Source organism: Pituophis catenifer, unplaced genomic scaffold, assembly GCF_029215685.1.
Source record: "Pituophis catenifer annectens isolate HBS135680 unplaced genomic scaffold, rPitCat1.0.hap2 SCAF_11, whole genome shotgun sequence".
Classification (NCBI taxonomy): Eukaryota; Metazoa; Chordata; class Lepidosauria; order Squamata; family Colubridae; genus Pituophis; species Pituophis catenifer.
Window position 1 is genome coordinate 25,295,447 of NW_027256891.1, and position 17,036 is coordinate 25,312,482.

Sequence of the window (17,036 nt, forward strand, 5' to 3'; positions counted from 1 at the left end):
TGAAGGCAACTTCTGTTCCATGGGTTGATGGTTCTCACTGTCAGGAAATTTCTCCTTATTTCCAGGTTGAATCTCTCCTTGTTCAGTTTCCATCCATTATTCCTTGTCTGGCCTTCAGGGGCTTTGGAAAATAGCTTGACCCCTTCCTCTCTGTGGCAGCCCCTCAAATATATATATTTTTTTGCTTTAATTTATATCTGCCCTTCTCCGGAGACTCAGGGCGGCTTCCAATGCGTTAAGCAATAGCCTTCATCCTTTTGTATATTTATACAAAGTCAGCTTATTGCCCCCACAATCTGGGTCCTCATTTTACCTACCTTTGAAAGGATGGAAGGCTGAGTCAACCTTGAGCCTGGTGTGATTTTTTTTTTTTTTAATTTGATTTATATGCCGCCCTTCTCCGAAGACTCAGGGCGGCTTACAATGTGCTCAGCAATAGCCTTCATCCTTTTTGTATATATTTATACAAAGTCATCTTATTGCCCCCATAACTGGGTCCTCATTTCACCTACCTTAGAAAGGATGGAAGGCTGAGTCAACCTTGAGCCTTGGCGAGATTCGAACCCTGCAGTAATTGCAGGCAGCTGGTCTTAATAAGCTTAATAACAGGGTGCCTTAAACCCCTGTACTACCAAGGGTGCCTTAAACCCCTGTACTACCAAGGAATTTGCAGTAATTGCAAGCAGCAGATGTTAATAACAGTGCTTTAATCCACTGTGCTACCAAGGCTCTATTGGAAGATGCTATCCTGTCTCCCCTGGTCCTTCTCTTCACTAGACTAGCCAGGCCCAGTTCCTGCAACTGTTCTTCGTATGTTTTCGTCTCCAGTCCCCTAATCATCCTGGTTGCTCTTCTCTGCGCTCTTTCTAGAGTCTCCACATCTTTTTTATAGTGTGGTGACCAAAACTGGATGCAGGATTCTAGGTGTGGTTTTACTAAGGCTTGATCTTGATTGTATCTCTCTGTTAATGCAATTTAGGATTGTGTTGGCTTTTTTGGCTGCTGCCACACACTGCTGACTCATATTTAACTGGTTGTCCACTAAGACTCCAAGATCCCTCTCCCAGTCACTGCTATTAAGCCTGGTTTCAGCCAATTTATATGTGTCCTTTTGGGTTTTCTTACCTAAGTGTAAAACTTTCCTTTTCTCTATGTTGAATTTCATTTTGTTAGATAGGGCCCAGTGTTCAAGTCTTGTCAAGATCTATCTGGATCTTGAGCCTATCGTCTAGGGGTGTTGGCTATTCCTGCCAGCGTAGTATCAACTGCAAATTTGGTAAATTCCCATTCTATTCCCTCATCTGAGCTGTTTAGGAAGATATTGAAGAGTACTGGGCCTAAGACGGAAGCTTACTTCCCTCCGTTTTAAGAATGTGGGGTGGATCCTAACTTTTAACTAAGAGTTGTGCCTTCGATCTGCAGTTTTTAGTAACAATGATACAGGGACTATATCCTGAACTGTCTCCGCATGAAAGGGAGAGAATGAAAGTCCAACAGATCTAATCTCCTGTCAATCACACCCTTGGATTACTTGTATGTAGTCAAAGCTCTAAGGCAGTGTTGTGGCCCCGCCCTCTGAGCCTATCCCATCGGAGGAAGAAAGCTCCGAGCATGAGGAAGAGGAGTCAGCCAGGCCTCCCTCTCCAGGCCCCTCCCCTCTGGCACTGTCTCAGGTGCCGGCCGAGGGAGAGGAGATTAGCAGGGAGACAGGTGTCTCGGATGAGAGTGAAGGAGAGACATCATTCCTGGATGCATGCCTCCGAAGGTGTGATAAACGATTGCAGGAGCTCAGGAGGCGTGCTAGGGATTAGAACTGAGTCACTGGACCACACCCCAGAGACTATATAATAGAGGGTGGTGGCCTGTGATCCCTGTGACGAACAAAAATAAATCTTGGATAGTCACTAAAGCCTCGTCCAAAACTTCTGAGAGGAATATTTATTTTTGTTGGACTCTTGTACGCTGAGTATATTATCTTTCTGTTTCTGTGGAAATAAAGCATTTGGCAGACGGTGTGTATATCGCTGCCAAGTTGGAGATAAAGACCTGGGTGTGTGCCAAGTGCTTCCTTAACTCTCGGCTGGCTGTGTTTATGTGTGTGTGTGGACGGGGACAGATCAGGCAGTGTTTCTCAACCTTGGAAGCTTGAAGATGGGTGGAAGATGGGTGGACTTCAACTCCCAGAATCCCCCAGCCAGCACTGCTGGCTGGGGGATTCTGGGAGTTGAAGTCCACCCATCTTCAAGCTACCAAGGTTGAGAAACACTGCTCTAAGGTTTCTGGTTCAGGATTACATCAGTGGTGGGTTTCAAATTTTTTTTTACTACAGGTTCTGTGGGCGTGGCTTGGTGGGCGTGGCATCATTTGGTGGACGTGGCAGGGGAAGATTACTGCAAAATCCCCATTTCCTCCCGATCAGCTGGGACTCGGGAGACAGAGAATAGATGAGGGTGGTGCCAACCAGAGGTAGTATTTACCGGTTCTCTGAACTACTCAAAATTTCCGCTACCGGTTCGCCAGAACTGGTCAGAACCTGCTGAATTACCACCTCTGGATTACATGCTTCTGTCACTTGTTTTTGCAATTTTGATTTGCAGGCCCAACTGCACGGGAAGCTTACCTGGGGTCTCATTCGGGGGTTCCAACGTACGTAGTAGTTGACCCACAATTCCAAATGACTTAAGCTGCCTACTGGATAGAGGACGTGGTTCTTGTAGTTGACGTAGAAAGGGTTGCTGAATTCGTCCACCTGGCTATTGATGTAGGACCACAGAGAGACGGTTTTGGCGTTTATCTCCTGAGGAAAACGGACAAGGTTATGAAAAGGATATGCTTGCGAAAAAAAAAAACGATGCTGCGTTATAACCCTTCAGATGGTTTGGTGAGCTCCTGGAAGAGAAGCAGGTACCAGATAGGGTGTCGGGCCTAGCCCGAGAACGTCGTAAAACAATCCAATCAGTTTAGTTCATTATTTGCAAATGCTCTATAGACAGAATCTTGCCGGACTAAACTTACAATATTCGTAACAGAAATACCAAAGAGAGATTCTAGGGCAGTGATGGCTAACCTTTTTGCCATCGCGTGCCAAAGTGGGGGGAATGTGGGGCGGTCAAGCACACATGTGCTCATACCCATAATTCAATGCCCCCCCCGCGCCCACCCCTCCGCGCATGCGCTCCCCGCCATGCTTTTCCCGCTTTTGGCATGCGACGGCAAAAAGGTTACTGGTGGGTCCGGAAAGCCTGTTTTTTCGCCCTCCTCAAGCTACAGAGGCTTTCTTGGAGCCTGGGGAGGGCAAAAACAGCCTTCCCCACCACCCCTGGAGGCCCTCAGGAGGCCGGAAATGGCCCGTTTCACAACTTCCGGTGGGCCCGGACGGCCCAAAAATCAGCTGGTTGGCGTGCCCATGCGTGCTGGAGCTGAGCTAGAGCAACGCTCGTGTGCCCACAGATATGGCTCCACGTGCCACCTGTGTGCCATAGGTTCGCCATCACGATTCTAGGGAGTGGCTGTCCGAAATCTTACCTCCCTAAATCTCCCCTAATTTCCTCTTCCTGTGATCCAGCTTGTAGGAGAAGAACAGGCAGAGGGCAGAGTTAAGTGCATCATTAGTTCAGAATCCTGGCGTTGCCACAAGAGACTCAAGAGTCCAGCCCCCCCTTCCTCTTGAATTCTGTTGGCCCGTATCCAACGCCAATTTACTACTGATCATGAGTTGGCCAGATTCTTGTGTAGAGCTAGTCCTTGACTTTCAACTCTTTGTTTAATGACTGTTTGAAGTCACGACAGCACTGAAAACGGGGATTTATGACCATTTCTCACACTTATGACCGTATGCACTTTTTGGGAAAAGTGTATTTTCTAGAACTAGCTAACAACACCACTTTTTTTTTCGGAATAGTACCATAAAATTAAATATCAATGGAAAGGTAATTTAATCAAGAATGTAATGCAATAACTTTTATGAAGGATTTGCTATTAGAATAGCAGTGACAGTATAAAGAAGAAAAGTGAAACACGTAGAAAAAACAAGATATACAAAAATGATCACCATAGAAAAAACGAGATATACGAAAATTATCACCATGGTCAAAGGGGTGAAATCCAAATTTTTTCCCTACTGGTTCTGTTGGTGTGGCTTGGTAGGCGTGGCAGGGGAAGGATATTGCAAAATCTCCATTCCCACCCCACTCTGGGACCAGCCAGAAGTGGTATTTGCTGGTTCTCCGAACTACTCAAAATTTCCGCTACCAGTTCTCCAGAACCTGTTAGAACCTGCTGGATTTCACTCCTGCCATGTCAGTTAATACTTCATTGGGTAACCTTTAGCATGTATTACAGCCTTACAACGTCTTCCCATGGAGTGAACCAAGTCTTTTAGTTCTGCAGCTGTTATCATGTGAAACCAAGATTGAATGATGGCTTCTATTAACTGGGTTTGATTGCTGGGTCGCTTCTGACTAACCAGTTTCTTTAGTCTGCTCCCTAGATTTTCAATTGGGTGAAGGTCTGGGCTATTCCCAGGCCATTCCAGCAGTGGAATAGGATTATCTTGAAACTCCATAATAAAGTGGTGTTATTAGCCATCAAACCTCAAAAATACACTTTTCCCAAAAGGTTTCCACAGAGTAGCCATGATACACTTGTCACGGTGAGTGATGCCCATTTGAGGGCAGGGAGGAGGGAAATAAGATAAAGATCGAAACAATGAAATTGTCGTGAATGTCAGCGAATTCTAGAGCATAGAATCAATGAAGTGGTACTGTAGGGAAAAATACAAAACAAAACCCGAACAGGTATAATCCTTATCCCTACCTAAGATATTGTGGGTTGTAATTAAACAGCTACGCTTAACGGGGGTCATTAAAATTCTACGTCGAGCCCCATCTTCCCTCTACGGCCATTATTAAATCAAGGTTTCAGAATTGGAATCCGTCATCGGATTCCTCCCGCAATTTTCTATTCCTCCGGTGCTATAAAGCATCTGTTTCCACTACAGTCGTCTCTTAAATGGCATTTTCTTTTTCTTTTTTTTTCCTTTCTTCTTTCCTCTTGTTTTTTTTTCTCCCTGAAAGAGGGAGCTGCATTAGATTATCCATTCATGAGAGGCTGATAGGCAGAGGCTGTTCTGGGGAGGAGGTGTAAGTCAGCTCCATCTTGTGGTGCAGCTACGCAATTTGGCCGTGGTTCCTTCGAACACGACAACGGAGGTGTTTTAAAGGACACCGCCTCCTCTCCAAAATTTGAGGGAAATCCTACCTAGCCGGAGCTTTCGGATGGCTTTGATCCCACACGAAGTCAACGGGGACTCAGAATGTAAAAGTAAACCTTAAATTTTTTTACTCAGTTTGCAATTCCTAGGTCCTGAAAACTGAGGATTCTTACAGTCGACGCCGTAAGGAACATTTACGACCCAAAATGTAGGCGTCTAACCCGCCAGGAGAAACATCAAACTCCAAACACTTCAGTGTCGGATTATGCCCTTAAGCTGGTCGTTTCAGCTAGAAATGTTAATTGCTCTTAAGGGCGGGAATTGCGTTCACATCAAAGACACATCAGGGCTGGGTTTTGTGGCATTCGGCACCGCTTCGCGCATCAAGTGAGATTGCACATTGAAATCTTTTCAAGTTCTACAGGAGGAGTGTCCCAGGGGTGGGTTCTAAATTTTTTTTACTACCGGTTCTGTGGGCGTGGCTTATTTTGTGGGCGTGGCTTGATAGTCATGTGACAATTCTTTAGGATTTAGCAGAGGTACTGGTCTACCAGGCTTTTAACTGCTTGCAGAGCTGTACAGGTCTACCCATTTGTTCTTGGAGCATTCCGGTCTACTCATTTGTTTTTGGAGCATTCCGGTCTACTCATTTGTTTTTGGAGGCACCGGTCTACTCATTTGTTTTTGGAGACACCAGTCTACTCATTTGTTTTTGGAGGCACCGGTCTACCCATTTGTTTTTGGAGGCACCGGTCTACCCATTTGTTTTTGGAGGCACCGGTCTACCCATTTGTTTTTGGAGGCACCAGTCTACCCATTAGTTTTTGGAGGCACTGGTCTACTCATTTGTTTTGGGAGGCACCGGTCTACCACATTGCCTTTTAACACTGATCAGCTGTAGGGCGGCCCTTTGAAGCCCCACGGCAAGAGTTTAAACAGTTTTTTTCCTTCTAGCCGATCAGCTGGGACTCGGGAGGCAGCGAATAGTTTGGGTGTGAGGCCAAATAAAAGGTAAGAATAATGGTTGGGGGGTGGGGGGGGCGGGAGGGCCCAGCTCCTGAACAAAGAGAACCGGCTCTGTGACGTCATACTATCACTGCTACCGGCTCGGCCGAACCGGGAGGAACCCAACACTGGAGTGTTCACATCCAGCCTTTTGAAGACCTGTGGACTTCAACTCCCAGAATTCCCCAGCCAGCATGGTCTCCAAGTGGCCAAGCTCGGATATCCCTGCTCTACAGCAAAAGGGGAAAAAAAAATAATTACCCCGAATATCTTTCTCGCCCTTTTATCAAATCATCATCATTTACACTAGCTATTTACCTCTTTTACTCGCCGATGTTCTGAGTTGTACAAAAAGGTGCCAAACAGACAGCTGTAAAGGTGATCCAAAATGTTGATCAAAAACAGCTCGTTGAATTCGAAGGCGGCTGGGAACTAAAGGAGGGAAGAGACATTATTTATTTTTTTCCCCATTAGTAAAAAGGCAGCCCACTTTTTCATTTAATGCAAAGGGATTTTTCGTGGACTGATAAAGACACCTGCTCAACTAGGCTTAGCGTGGTTCAGTGACATTAACAAGAGTTACTTGGAAGGGACCTGCGGGGTCATCTAGTCCAACCCCTTGCTTATGGTGGAGACCTATGCTATTTCTGAAGATAATGGCTGTCCAGTCTCTTCTTAAAAGCCTCCATCACTACGTAAAAAACAATGGCTACCAACCTGCCTTCCATTGAGGACCTGTATACTGCACGAGTCAAAAAGAGGGCTGGGAAAATATTTACAAACCCCTCGCATCCTGGACATAAATTGTTTCAACTCCTACCCTCAAAATGACGCTATAGAGCACTGCACACCAGAACAACTAGACACAAGGACAGTTTTTTCTGGAACGCCATCACTCTGCTAAACAAATAATTCCCTCAACACTGTCAAACTATTTACTAAGCCTGCATTACTATTAATCTTCTCATTGTTCCTATCACCCATCTCCTTCCACTTATGACTGTATGACTATAACCTTGTTGCTGGTATCCTTAAGATTTATATTGACTGTTTCCCTATGACTATCATTAAGTGTTGTACCTTATGATTCTTGATGAATGTATCTTTTATGTACACCGAGAGCGTATGCACCAAGACAAATTCCTTATGTGCCAATAAAGAATTTATTCTATTCTATTCTATTCTATTCTATTCTATTCTATTCTATTCTATTCTATTCTATTCTATTCTATTCTATTCTATTCTATTCTATATTGATTGTTTCCTAGTATGATTCGATTGCTTATTTGTACCCTATGGCTATCATTAAGTGTTGTACCTTATGATTCTTGACGAATATATTTTATTTTTTCTTTATGTACACTGAGAGCGTATGCACCAAGACAAGTTCCTAGTGTGTCCAATCACACTTGGCCAATAAAGAATTCAATTCAATTCAATTCAATTCAATTCAATTCAATTCAATTCAATTCAATTCTATCTCAATGATGCAGGAAGGATGCACAGTGATGCAGCTGCCAGATCCCAGCCCTTGCAGATGTCCACGTTGGCCAATTAATCTAAGCAAGCTATGAAGGTTTATGACAATTCAAAGACGAGAATTCCACTGCTCGCTGTTTTGTGTATATGCTTGGCCTAGATATTCCTGGAAAAGGTTTTTATCTTTCTACCGATGACAGAAGAACTGTTTTGATTTTAAGTTGCTAAGCAAGCCAGGCAAATGATGTATCATCCATCTTAATTTAGAAAAGACTGAGGATCAGAAACAAATAAAAGTGAATTTTTTTTCCTCCTAGTCCAAACACCCAGCGGAAAAATAACAGGGCTCCAAAATCTTCCTAAAGGCCAAGAGGTTAGGGACCGTCCCTCTCTCAGGATCCAGTTAATGCTGGAGATGAGGTGGAGATGGGAAGGCAACCACAAGACATGCTCTTTTTCAAAGAAAGCCTCCTTTGTAACTCGGATATCTGAGCTCCTTACTGTAAAAACATAACTAAGAACACTTGACTAGTAATTCCAAGAATCGCTTTTGTTTAGGAATGAATTTAAGGACAGAGGTCAGAACTGTTGCACGAAGCTACCAGGAGCTGAAGTACTATCGCTTCTACAAACGATGTCCTCAAAAACCTTAAGAAAAGAAGCTTTGTTATTGATTTGTTCTGAATCGGCAAACTTCAAGGGTTTGCACACATTCATTAGATATGCTTTTGATATGTAAACTAACCACGGCACCACAGAGCTAGAAAATTTTCTACTGAGAGAAAAATGAGTTTATAAATTCAGGGACAAGTTTATCGGTCTCGTGTGAGCTCGTCGTAAGCGGAAAAGAAAACGAAATCACTCTAGATTTTCTTCTCGAAAACCAGTTTAACTCGAGCCCTTTCTGTGTTAGCTTCCCAGAGTCTTTCCGAGCAGAAACATGTTAAATAAGTCAGAAAAATAAATGAATCAATATTTTGAAGTTCTCACCTGCTTCGTCATTTGCCAGACACAGTCTATGAACTGTAGGAAGAGAGGGGATCTGTCAGCATCTGCGTGATCGTCATCTCCGTGACCGACTCGCTGTAGGAGAGGGAAAGAAAAATAAAAAAGAACTTAGGAAGCTGGGGAATCCTGGGAGTTGAAGTCCACCCATCTGAATGTTGCCAAGGCTGAGAAACAACACAGGTTAAGTCGCTGTGATTAGGAGCTTAGCCTGCAAATGATGGACACAGTCAACATCCATGACTTTAGAACAATTCATTTTCCCAAGGGATCACGTGAGAAACTGGGATTGTTGTGGATGGCCGACCTTATAGGGCTGTGAAGGTGCATAGGCATCAGGGGTGAAATCCAGCAGGTTCTGACAGGTTCGGGAGAACCGGTAGCGGAAATTTTGAGTAGTTCGGGGAACCGGCAAATACCAACTCTGGCTGGCCCCAGAGTGGGGAGGAAATGGAGATTTTGCAATATCCTTCCCCTGGAGTGGGGTGGGAATGGAAATTTGCAGTATCCTTCCCCTGGAGTGGGGTGGGAATGGAGATTTTGCAGTATCCTTCCCCTGGAGTGGGGAGGGAATGGAGATTTTGCAGTATCCTTTCCCCAGGACTGCGGAGGGAATGGAGATTTTGCAATATCCTTCCCCAAGGAGTGGGGAGGGAATGGGGATTTTGCCGTATCCTTCCCCTGGAGTGGGGTGGGAATGGAGATTTTGCAGTATCCTTCCCCTGGAGTGGGGAGGGAATGGAGATTTTGCAGTATCCTTTCTCCAGGACTGCGGAGGGAATGGAGATTTTGCAATATCCTTCCCTAAGGAGTGGGGAGGGAATGGGGATTTTGCAGTATCCTTCCCCTGCCACGCCCACCAAGCTACACCGTGCCCATCAAGCCACACCCACAGAACCAGTAGTAAAAAAAATTGGATTTCATCACTGCCCAAAGGTGCTTTTTTTTTTCCAAGAGGCAACTCGACTTTCTGGTTTTTCTTTGAAAACGTTTCACTTCTCGTCTGAGAAGCTTCTTCTGCTCACTCAGAGCTGAAGCTTCTTCAGAGCTGAAGACGCTTCTTGGATGAGAAGCGAAACGTCTTCAAGACACGGACAAACCGGGAAGTCCAGCTGCCTCTTGAAATAAAAAAAGAACCTTTGGGACAACCCAAGAGGAAGTTTGGTAAACCGAAAACTAGGATGGAGATCAGCCTCCTCTGCTGAACCGTTTTCCCTGGAGCTTTGGAGTGAACTGAAAAGTGCCCTTTTCAGTTTCCAGACTAAATCCTTGCGAGATTTCCTTTCCGTCTTGCGTGATGCTCACCAAGGCGAAGCGATGTCCGAAACTCATCCATTCCTTCTCCAAGAGGACCTCGAAGCCTTTGATAGTCCGGTAGTAGCTGTCCAGCATGAGCATCGCCAAGGAAGTCAACTGAGACGTACGGTCCCAACCGTCGCTGCAATGTACCACCACCGAGGTTTTCCCTGACTCAATTTTGTCAGCAATTCTCACAGCTCCGGCCAGAAGCATCTTTTAGAGAAAAAAAAGAAGAAGAAGAAGAAGAAAAATCCAAGTTGAGATAGATTGAGATAGGAGCGGAGAGAAAGAAACCAACTTACAAATAAAGCCCTTGCTGAAATTCACTACATTAAATGGGATGCATATTAACCAATTGGAAGCAATCAGGCACAAAACAGCAAGAAAAAATAACAGAGTTGGAAGGGACCTTGGAGGTCTTCTAGTCCAACCCCCTGCCCAGGCAGGAAACCCTACACCACTTCAGACAAATGGTTGTCCAATCTCTTCTTAAAAACTTCCAGTGTTGGAGCATTAACAACTTCTGGAGGCAAGTTGTTCCACTGATTAATTGTTCTCACTGTCAGGAAATTTCTCCTTAGTTCTAAGTTGCTTCTCTCCTTGATTAGTTTCTACCCGTTGCTTCTTGTCCTGCCCTCAGGTGCTTTGGAGAATAGCTTGACTCCCTCTTCAGAAGGGCTGCATGGGGAATTCTGGGAGTTGAAGTCCACAGATATCAGTGGCCAAGGTTATAATCTGGAATGTTCAACCCTCTAAACCAGGAGTGTCCAACCTTGGGAACTTTAAGACTTGTGGACTTCAACTCTGGGAGTTGAAGTCCACAAGTCTTAAAGTTCCCAAGGTGGGACCCCTCTGCTCTAAAATAATTTTGTTGTTGTTGTTAGTTGCAAAGATGTGTCCGACCCATTGCGACCCCATGGACAATTTTCCTTCAGGCCTTCCTGTCCTCTACCATCCTCTGGAGTCCATTTAAGCTCACGCCGACTGCTTCAGTGACTCCATCCATCCTCCTCGTTCTCTGTTGTCCCCTTCTTCTTTTGCCCTCAATCTTTCCCAGCATTAGGCTCTTCCCCAGGGAGTCCTTCCTTCTCTTTAGGTGGCCAAAGTATTTGAGTTTCAACTTCAGGATCTGGCCTTCTAAAGAGCAGTCAGGGTTGATCTCTTCTAGGACCGACCGGTTGGATGGCCTTGCAGTCCAAGGGACTCGCAGGAGTCTTCTCCAGCACCAGAGTTCAAAGGCCTCCATTCTTTTGACGCTCAGCCTTGCTTATGGTCCAACTAAAATAATTACTTCGATATAAAATCTTTCCCAATGGGAGAGAGAAGACAGCCTAAAGAGAAGCATAATAGAAGCACAACGTGATCCCACATTTCGTCGATTACCCGTATATATTCCAGCCAGTGCGTACTCTCCACGTTGGAAAGCCACCGGGATTCATCGATGGTGGGGTAAACGATTTCTTTCAGTTTACGCAGCGATTCCCTCATCACGTGTATATTCGGGATTTCCAGGAAGATCAATTCCACGTTGGGATAGGCACTTTCGCTTTCGTATCCGCCGCCTTTAGTCTGAAATTACAATGGGTTTCCGTCAACCCTATGCATTATGTGGAGAAGCGGGTTTGGTCTATCAGCCTAGAGACCAGGAGGTGGTGAGTTCTAGTCTCACCTCAGGCATGAAAGCCAGGTGAGTGACTTTGGGCCAATCACCAGGAGATGGAGAGTTCTAGTCCCGCCTTAGGCATGAAACCTGGCTGGGAGACTGTGGGCCAATCACCAGGAGATGGAGAGTTCTAGTCCCACTTTAGGCATGAAACCTGGCTGGGAGACTGTGAGCCAATCACCAGGAGATGGAGAGTTCTAGTCCCACTTTAGGCATGAAAGCCAACTGGGTAACTTTGGCCCAATCACCAGGAGATTGGGAGTTCTAGTCCCACCTTAGGCATGAAAGCCAGCTGGGTAACTTTGGCCCGATCACCAGGAGATTGGGAGTTCTAGTCCTGTTTTAGGCATGAAAACCAGCTGGGTAACTTTGGCCCGATCACCAGGAGATTGGGAGTTCTAGTCCTGTTTTAGGCATGAAAGCCAGCTGGGTAACTTTGGCCCGATCACCAGGAGATTGGGAGTTCTAGTCCTGTTTTAGGCATGAAAACCAGCTGGGTAACTTTGGCCCGATCACCAGGAGATTGGGAGTTCTAGTCCTGTTTTAGGCATGAAAGCCAGCTGGGTAACTTTGGCCCAATCATCAGGAGATTGGGAGTTCTAGTCCTGTTTTAGGCATGAAAACCAGCTGGGTAACTTTGGCCCAATCACCAGGAGATTGGGAGTTCTAGTCCCCCCCTTCTGCATGAAAGTCAGCTGGATGACTCAAGCCAGTCCTGCTCTCTTTCTCTCAGCCCAACCCACCTCGCAGGGGCAAATGATGTGGGGCAAATAGGAGGAGGCGGAAGGAATATTAAATATGTTGACTGCCTCAAGTTACTTATAAAAATAATAAAGGTGGGATAAAAATAAATAATAATAATAATGAGCGCTTGACAAGTTGACATTTTAATTGAAACCAAATTGCTTTTTTTTTTTTTTTTTGGCTTTGCCGAAGCTCCTTTAATCCTCCCCCTCCTCCTCTTGGGTGTCTCCCCTACCTTGTTGGTGTCGGCGACGCTGTTCTGCCTCGCGTCGAAGATGAAAAGCTTGTGAGACTGAGCGTTGGCGTCCATGATGGTCTGTAGGTACTTCTCGTCTTCTTTGCACTGTTTGTCGTTCGGCCCGATGAGAGGCTGGCTGCATCGGGTGAGGGTGGCCTGGCTCTCGGGGTGAATCCAGGATAACACCTAGATTAAGAGAGGGAGGTGGAGATGGAGGAGGGGAGCAGAGAGAAAGAAACTAACTTACAAATAAAGCCCTTGCTGAAATTCACTACATTAAATGGGATGCATAAAGAAGATGCTATTGGAAGCAATCAGGTACAAAAGAGCAAGAACAGAATAACAGTTGGGAGGGACCTCGGAGGTCTTCTAGTCCAACCCCCTTCCCAGGCAGGAAACCCTATACCAATTCAGACAAATGGTTGTCCAACATCTTCTTAAAAACTTCCAGTGTTGGAGCATTTACAACTTCTGCAGGCAAGTTGTTCCACTGATGAATTGTTCTCACCGTCAGGAAATTTTTTTAAAAAAATTTTTAAATTTGATTTTATATGCCGCCCTTCTCCGGAGACTCAGGGCGGCTTACAATGCGCTAAGCAATAGCCTTCATCCTTTTGTATATTTATACAAAGTCAGCTTATTGCCCCCACAAACTGGGTCCTCAATTTACCTACCTTAGAAAGGATGGAAGGCTGAGTCAAATTTCTCCTTGGTTCTAAGGTTGGTTCTCTCCTTGATGAGTTTCCACCCATTGCTTCTTGTCCTGCCTTCAGGTGCTTTGGAGAATAGCTTGACTCCCTCTTCTTTGGGGCAGCCCTTGAGATATTGGAAGACTGCTATCATGTCTCCCCTGGTCCTTCATTTCATTAAACTAGGCCAGGGGTCTGCAACCTTAAATACTCAGGAAAGAGGCATCTGGACCCGTTTCCCACAGAAAACACCGGGAGCCACAGAACCTGGGTGGGCGTGGCCAACTCGATGTCACTCACTTCCACCAGTCACATGAAGCCCCCTAGTCACACCTACCCGGCCGGACATTACGACAGAGAACCAGTTGTTAAAAAACACCGGGAACCAAGAAGCTGGCAGCGTGGAAGCTTCCAGAGTTAATACGGATTCCAAAGCTGACACAGAGTGATTAGAATGCAGTATTGCAGGCTAATTCTGCCCACGGCCAGGAGTTCGATCCTGACCAGCTTAAGGTTGACTCAGCCTTCCGTCCTTCCGAAGTCAGTAAAAGCCTTGGTACTACAGTGGTTTAAAGCACCCTGTTATTAACACAGCTGCCTGCAATTTACTGCTGGTTCGAATCTCTCCAAGGCTCAAGGTTGACTCAGCCTTCCATCCTTTCTAAGGTAGGTTAAATGAGGACCCAGTTTGTGGGGGCAATAAGCTGACGTTGTATAAATATACAAAAGTATGAAGGCTATTGCTTAACGCACTGTAAGCCGCCCTGAGTCTCCGGAGAAGGGCGGCATATAAATCAAATAAAAAAAAAAAAAAAAAAAAAGAGGAGGACCCAGATTGTTGGGGGCAATAGGCTGACACTGTAAAACTGCTTAGAGAGGGCTGTAAAAGCACTATAAAGTGGTATATAAGTCTAAGTGCTATTGCTATTTTCCTTCCTTCCTTCCTTCCTTCCTTCCTTCCTTCCTTCCTTCCTTCCTTCCTTCCTTCCTTCCTTCCTTCCTTCCTTCCCATGTTAGAATGAAGTATTGCACATAACTCTGCCCACTGCCAAGAGTTCGATTCTGACCGGCTCAAGGTTGACTCAGCCTTCCATCCTTCTGAGGTTGGTAAAATGAGGACCCAGACTATTGGGGGCAATAGGCTGATTCTGTAAACCGCTTGGTGAAGGCTGTAAAGCTCTGTGAAGTGGTATATAAGTCTGCTAAGTGCTATTCTTTCTCCACTTTTAAAACCCAGCACATCCTCTTCCAATCCAGCTTTCCTTCCTATAGGATTCAGCCTATATCCTTGAGGAATGATCTGGTTTATAATGAGGCAATTCGTGAAAACACGTCAGTTACGGTACAAGGGTGCGATGAAGTTTGACATCAACATTCCAATTTTGGATCTCAATCTTTACTTACTGGAACTCTTCCTTTTGCTCTAAACGCAGCCACCCGGGAGAGATCTTCGTCTTTGACGCTGGTTGGCACAACAAGAACGGCAGGATATGTGTCACAAAACTCATACATGCTGTTAATTTTGGATATTTTCCAGCTCTCGTTGGGTAAACCCTTGAAAACAAAACATTTTTATATACATCAAACTTCGATGATGACAGACCGACTGTAGGAAGCAAGGAAGCAATCTTAACCTAATTGTGATAATTTGGTAGAGATTTCCCCCCCCCGCCCCGGATTAAAATTACACAAATGCAATAATGTTTGGGAACACAGCATGCAGGCGGCTTAAAGTTTAAAATTCCTAGTGCGTATATTGAACAGGTAAGACACCTGTTATTTTCCCTATTCTTAACGTATCATGTTAATGTGTTATATCCATTTAGCTCTACTGTATACTGTAAACAATGTTGAGTAATTTGGCAGAGAATTGGTATTCAAATATATACATTTATTATGATTATTTTCCTATAGGCAGAGAGTCAATATTTTTTGCGCCTGTATGTATCATCCATATGTACTTTGTATTCAAACTAGAATATGTGTATGCGCCTTTTGCAATAAAAAGTTACATAATTCACGTGATACAAGTCCAATAGCTCTTTGTGGAGCTGCCACAAAGAAGAGGGAGTCAAGCTATTCTCCAAAGCACCTGAGGGTTAGGACAAGAAGCAATGGGTGGAAACTCATCAAGGAGGGAAGCAACTTAGAACTAAGGAGAAATTTCCTGACAGTGAGAACAATTAATCAGTGGAACAACTTGCCTCCAGAAGTTGTGAATGCTCCAACACTGGAAGTTTTTAAGAAGATGTTGGACAACCATTTGTCTGAAGGGGTGTAGGGTTTCCTGCCTAAGCAAGAGGTTGGACTAGAAACCTCCAAGGTCCCTTCCAACTATTCTATTCTATTCTATTCTATTCTATTCTATTCTATTCTATTCTATTCTATTCTATTCTATTCTATTCTATTCTATTCTATTCTACTCTACTCTACTCTAACTTTATTCTATTAATTCCATTCCATTCAATTCCATATTTTCTATTCTATTCTATTCTATTCTACTCTACTCTACTCCTATTCTATTCTATTCTATTCTATTCTATTCTATTCTACTCTACTCTAACTTTATTCTATTAATTCCATTCAATTCCATATTTTCTATTCTATTCTACTCTACTCTACTCCTATTCTTTTCTTTTTTTCTTTTCTTTTCTTTTCTTTTCTTTTCTTTTCTTTTCTTTTCTTTTCTTTTCTTTTCTTTTCTTTTCTTTTCTTTTCTTTTCTTTTCTTTTCTTTTCTTTTCTTTTCTTCTATTCTATTCTATTCTATTCTATTCTATTCTATTCTATTCTATTCTATTCTATTCTAATTCTGGTGTTCGTGTGTACATACGTAGAATGCTCGATATTGGATGGTATTCCAACCCATGAAAATCAACCAGGCTCACCTGTCTTTTATACTCTGCCACCGGATCATAAACCTTCCAACCGTTAGTAGGAAATTTCTCTTTGTAAGTGAACGCAAAGAATGGCTGAATGCAATGAAAGAAAAGCCAAAGTTAGGGTCACTGAACTTCATTTCTTGATCTCCACACAAAGATTTAGTTGCGAGAAGTAAGAATGAACCTACGTGCCAGCAAACGTAACTGCCCACTACTCATTTTTAATATTATAGGTAGTTCTCGACTTACAACAGTTCATTTAGTGACTATTCAAAGTTACCACTGAAAAAATGACCGTTTTCCAGACTTATGACCTTTGTAGCAGCCCCATGATCCAAATTGAGATGCTTGCAACTGGCTCAAACTTATGACAGTTGCCGTATCCTGGGGTCAAATGACTTCCTTTTGCAACCTTCTAATGAGCAGTCAACGGGGAAGCCAAATTCACTTAACAACCGGGTTACTGCCGTGATTCGACTGTGGCAAGAAAGGTCGTAAAATGGGGCAAAACTCGCTTAACAGCGGTCTTGCTTAGCGACAGAAATTTGGGGTTCAATTGTGGTCGTTAAGTTGAGGTCATAACTGACATAACACCGTCCCATTCAAGATAGAAACCTTATTCTCTCTATATTCTCTCCATAGCTGTTATGTACAAAATTACCGTATTTTTGGACTTTAAGATGCACCCAAATTTAGAAGGGGAAAACAAAACAAAAAAAAAAGTTTTTGGTCTTCCTTTTTTGGGGCCATTTTTCCACCCATTTCCAGACTTTTTCCGGCCTGTTTTTGAGGCTTTTTCCGGCCTGTTTTGGGGGTTTTTT

General features: G+C 44.2%; 1 protein-coding gene across 5 annotated transcripts in view; it reads right to left on the bottom strand.

Moving 5' to 3' along the window:
* The window catches only part of MTMR1 (myotubularin related protein 1), a 37,744-nt gene that overhangs the window by 6,161 nt on the left and 14,547 nt on the right, over positions 1–17,036 (bottom strand). For all 5 annotated transcript variants that reach the window (XM_070951967.1, XM_070951965.1, XM_070951966.1 and 2 more), the window contains 8 exons: positions 16,222–16,305; positions 14,739–14,888; positions 12,643–12,831; positions 11,384–11,569; positions 10,007–10,213; positions 8,687–8,779; positions 6,536–6,649; positions 2,621–2,797 (listed from right to left, as the gene is read on the bottom strand). In XM_070951967.1, coding sequence (XP_070808068.1) covers positions 2,621–2,797; positions 6,536–6,649; positions 8,687–8,779; positions 10,007–10,213; positions 11,384–11,569; positions 12,643–12,831; positions 14,739–14,888; positions 16,222–16,305 — 1,200 coding nt within the window. The remainder of the gene's footprint in view (positions 1–2,620; positions 2,798–6,535; positions 6,650–8,686; positions 8,780–10,006; positions 10,214–11,383; positions 11,570–12,642; positions 12,832–14,738; positions 14,889–16,221; positions 16,306–17,036) is intronic.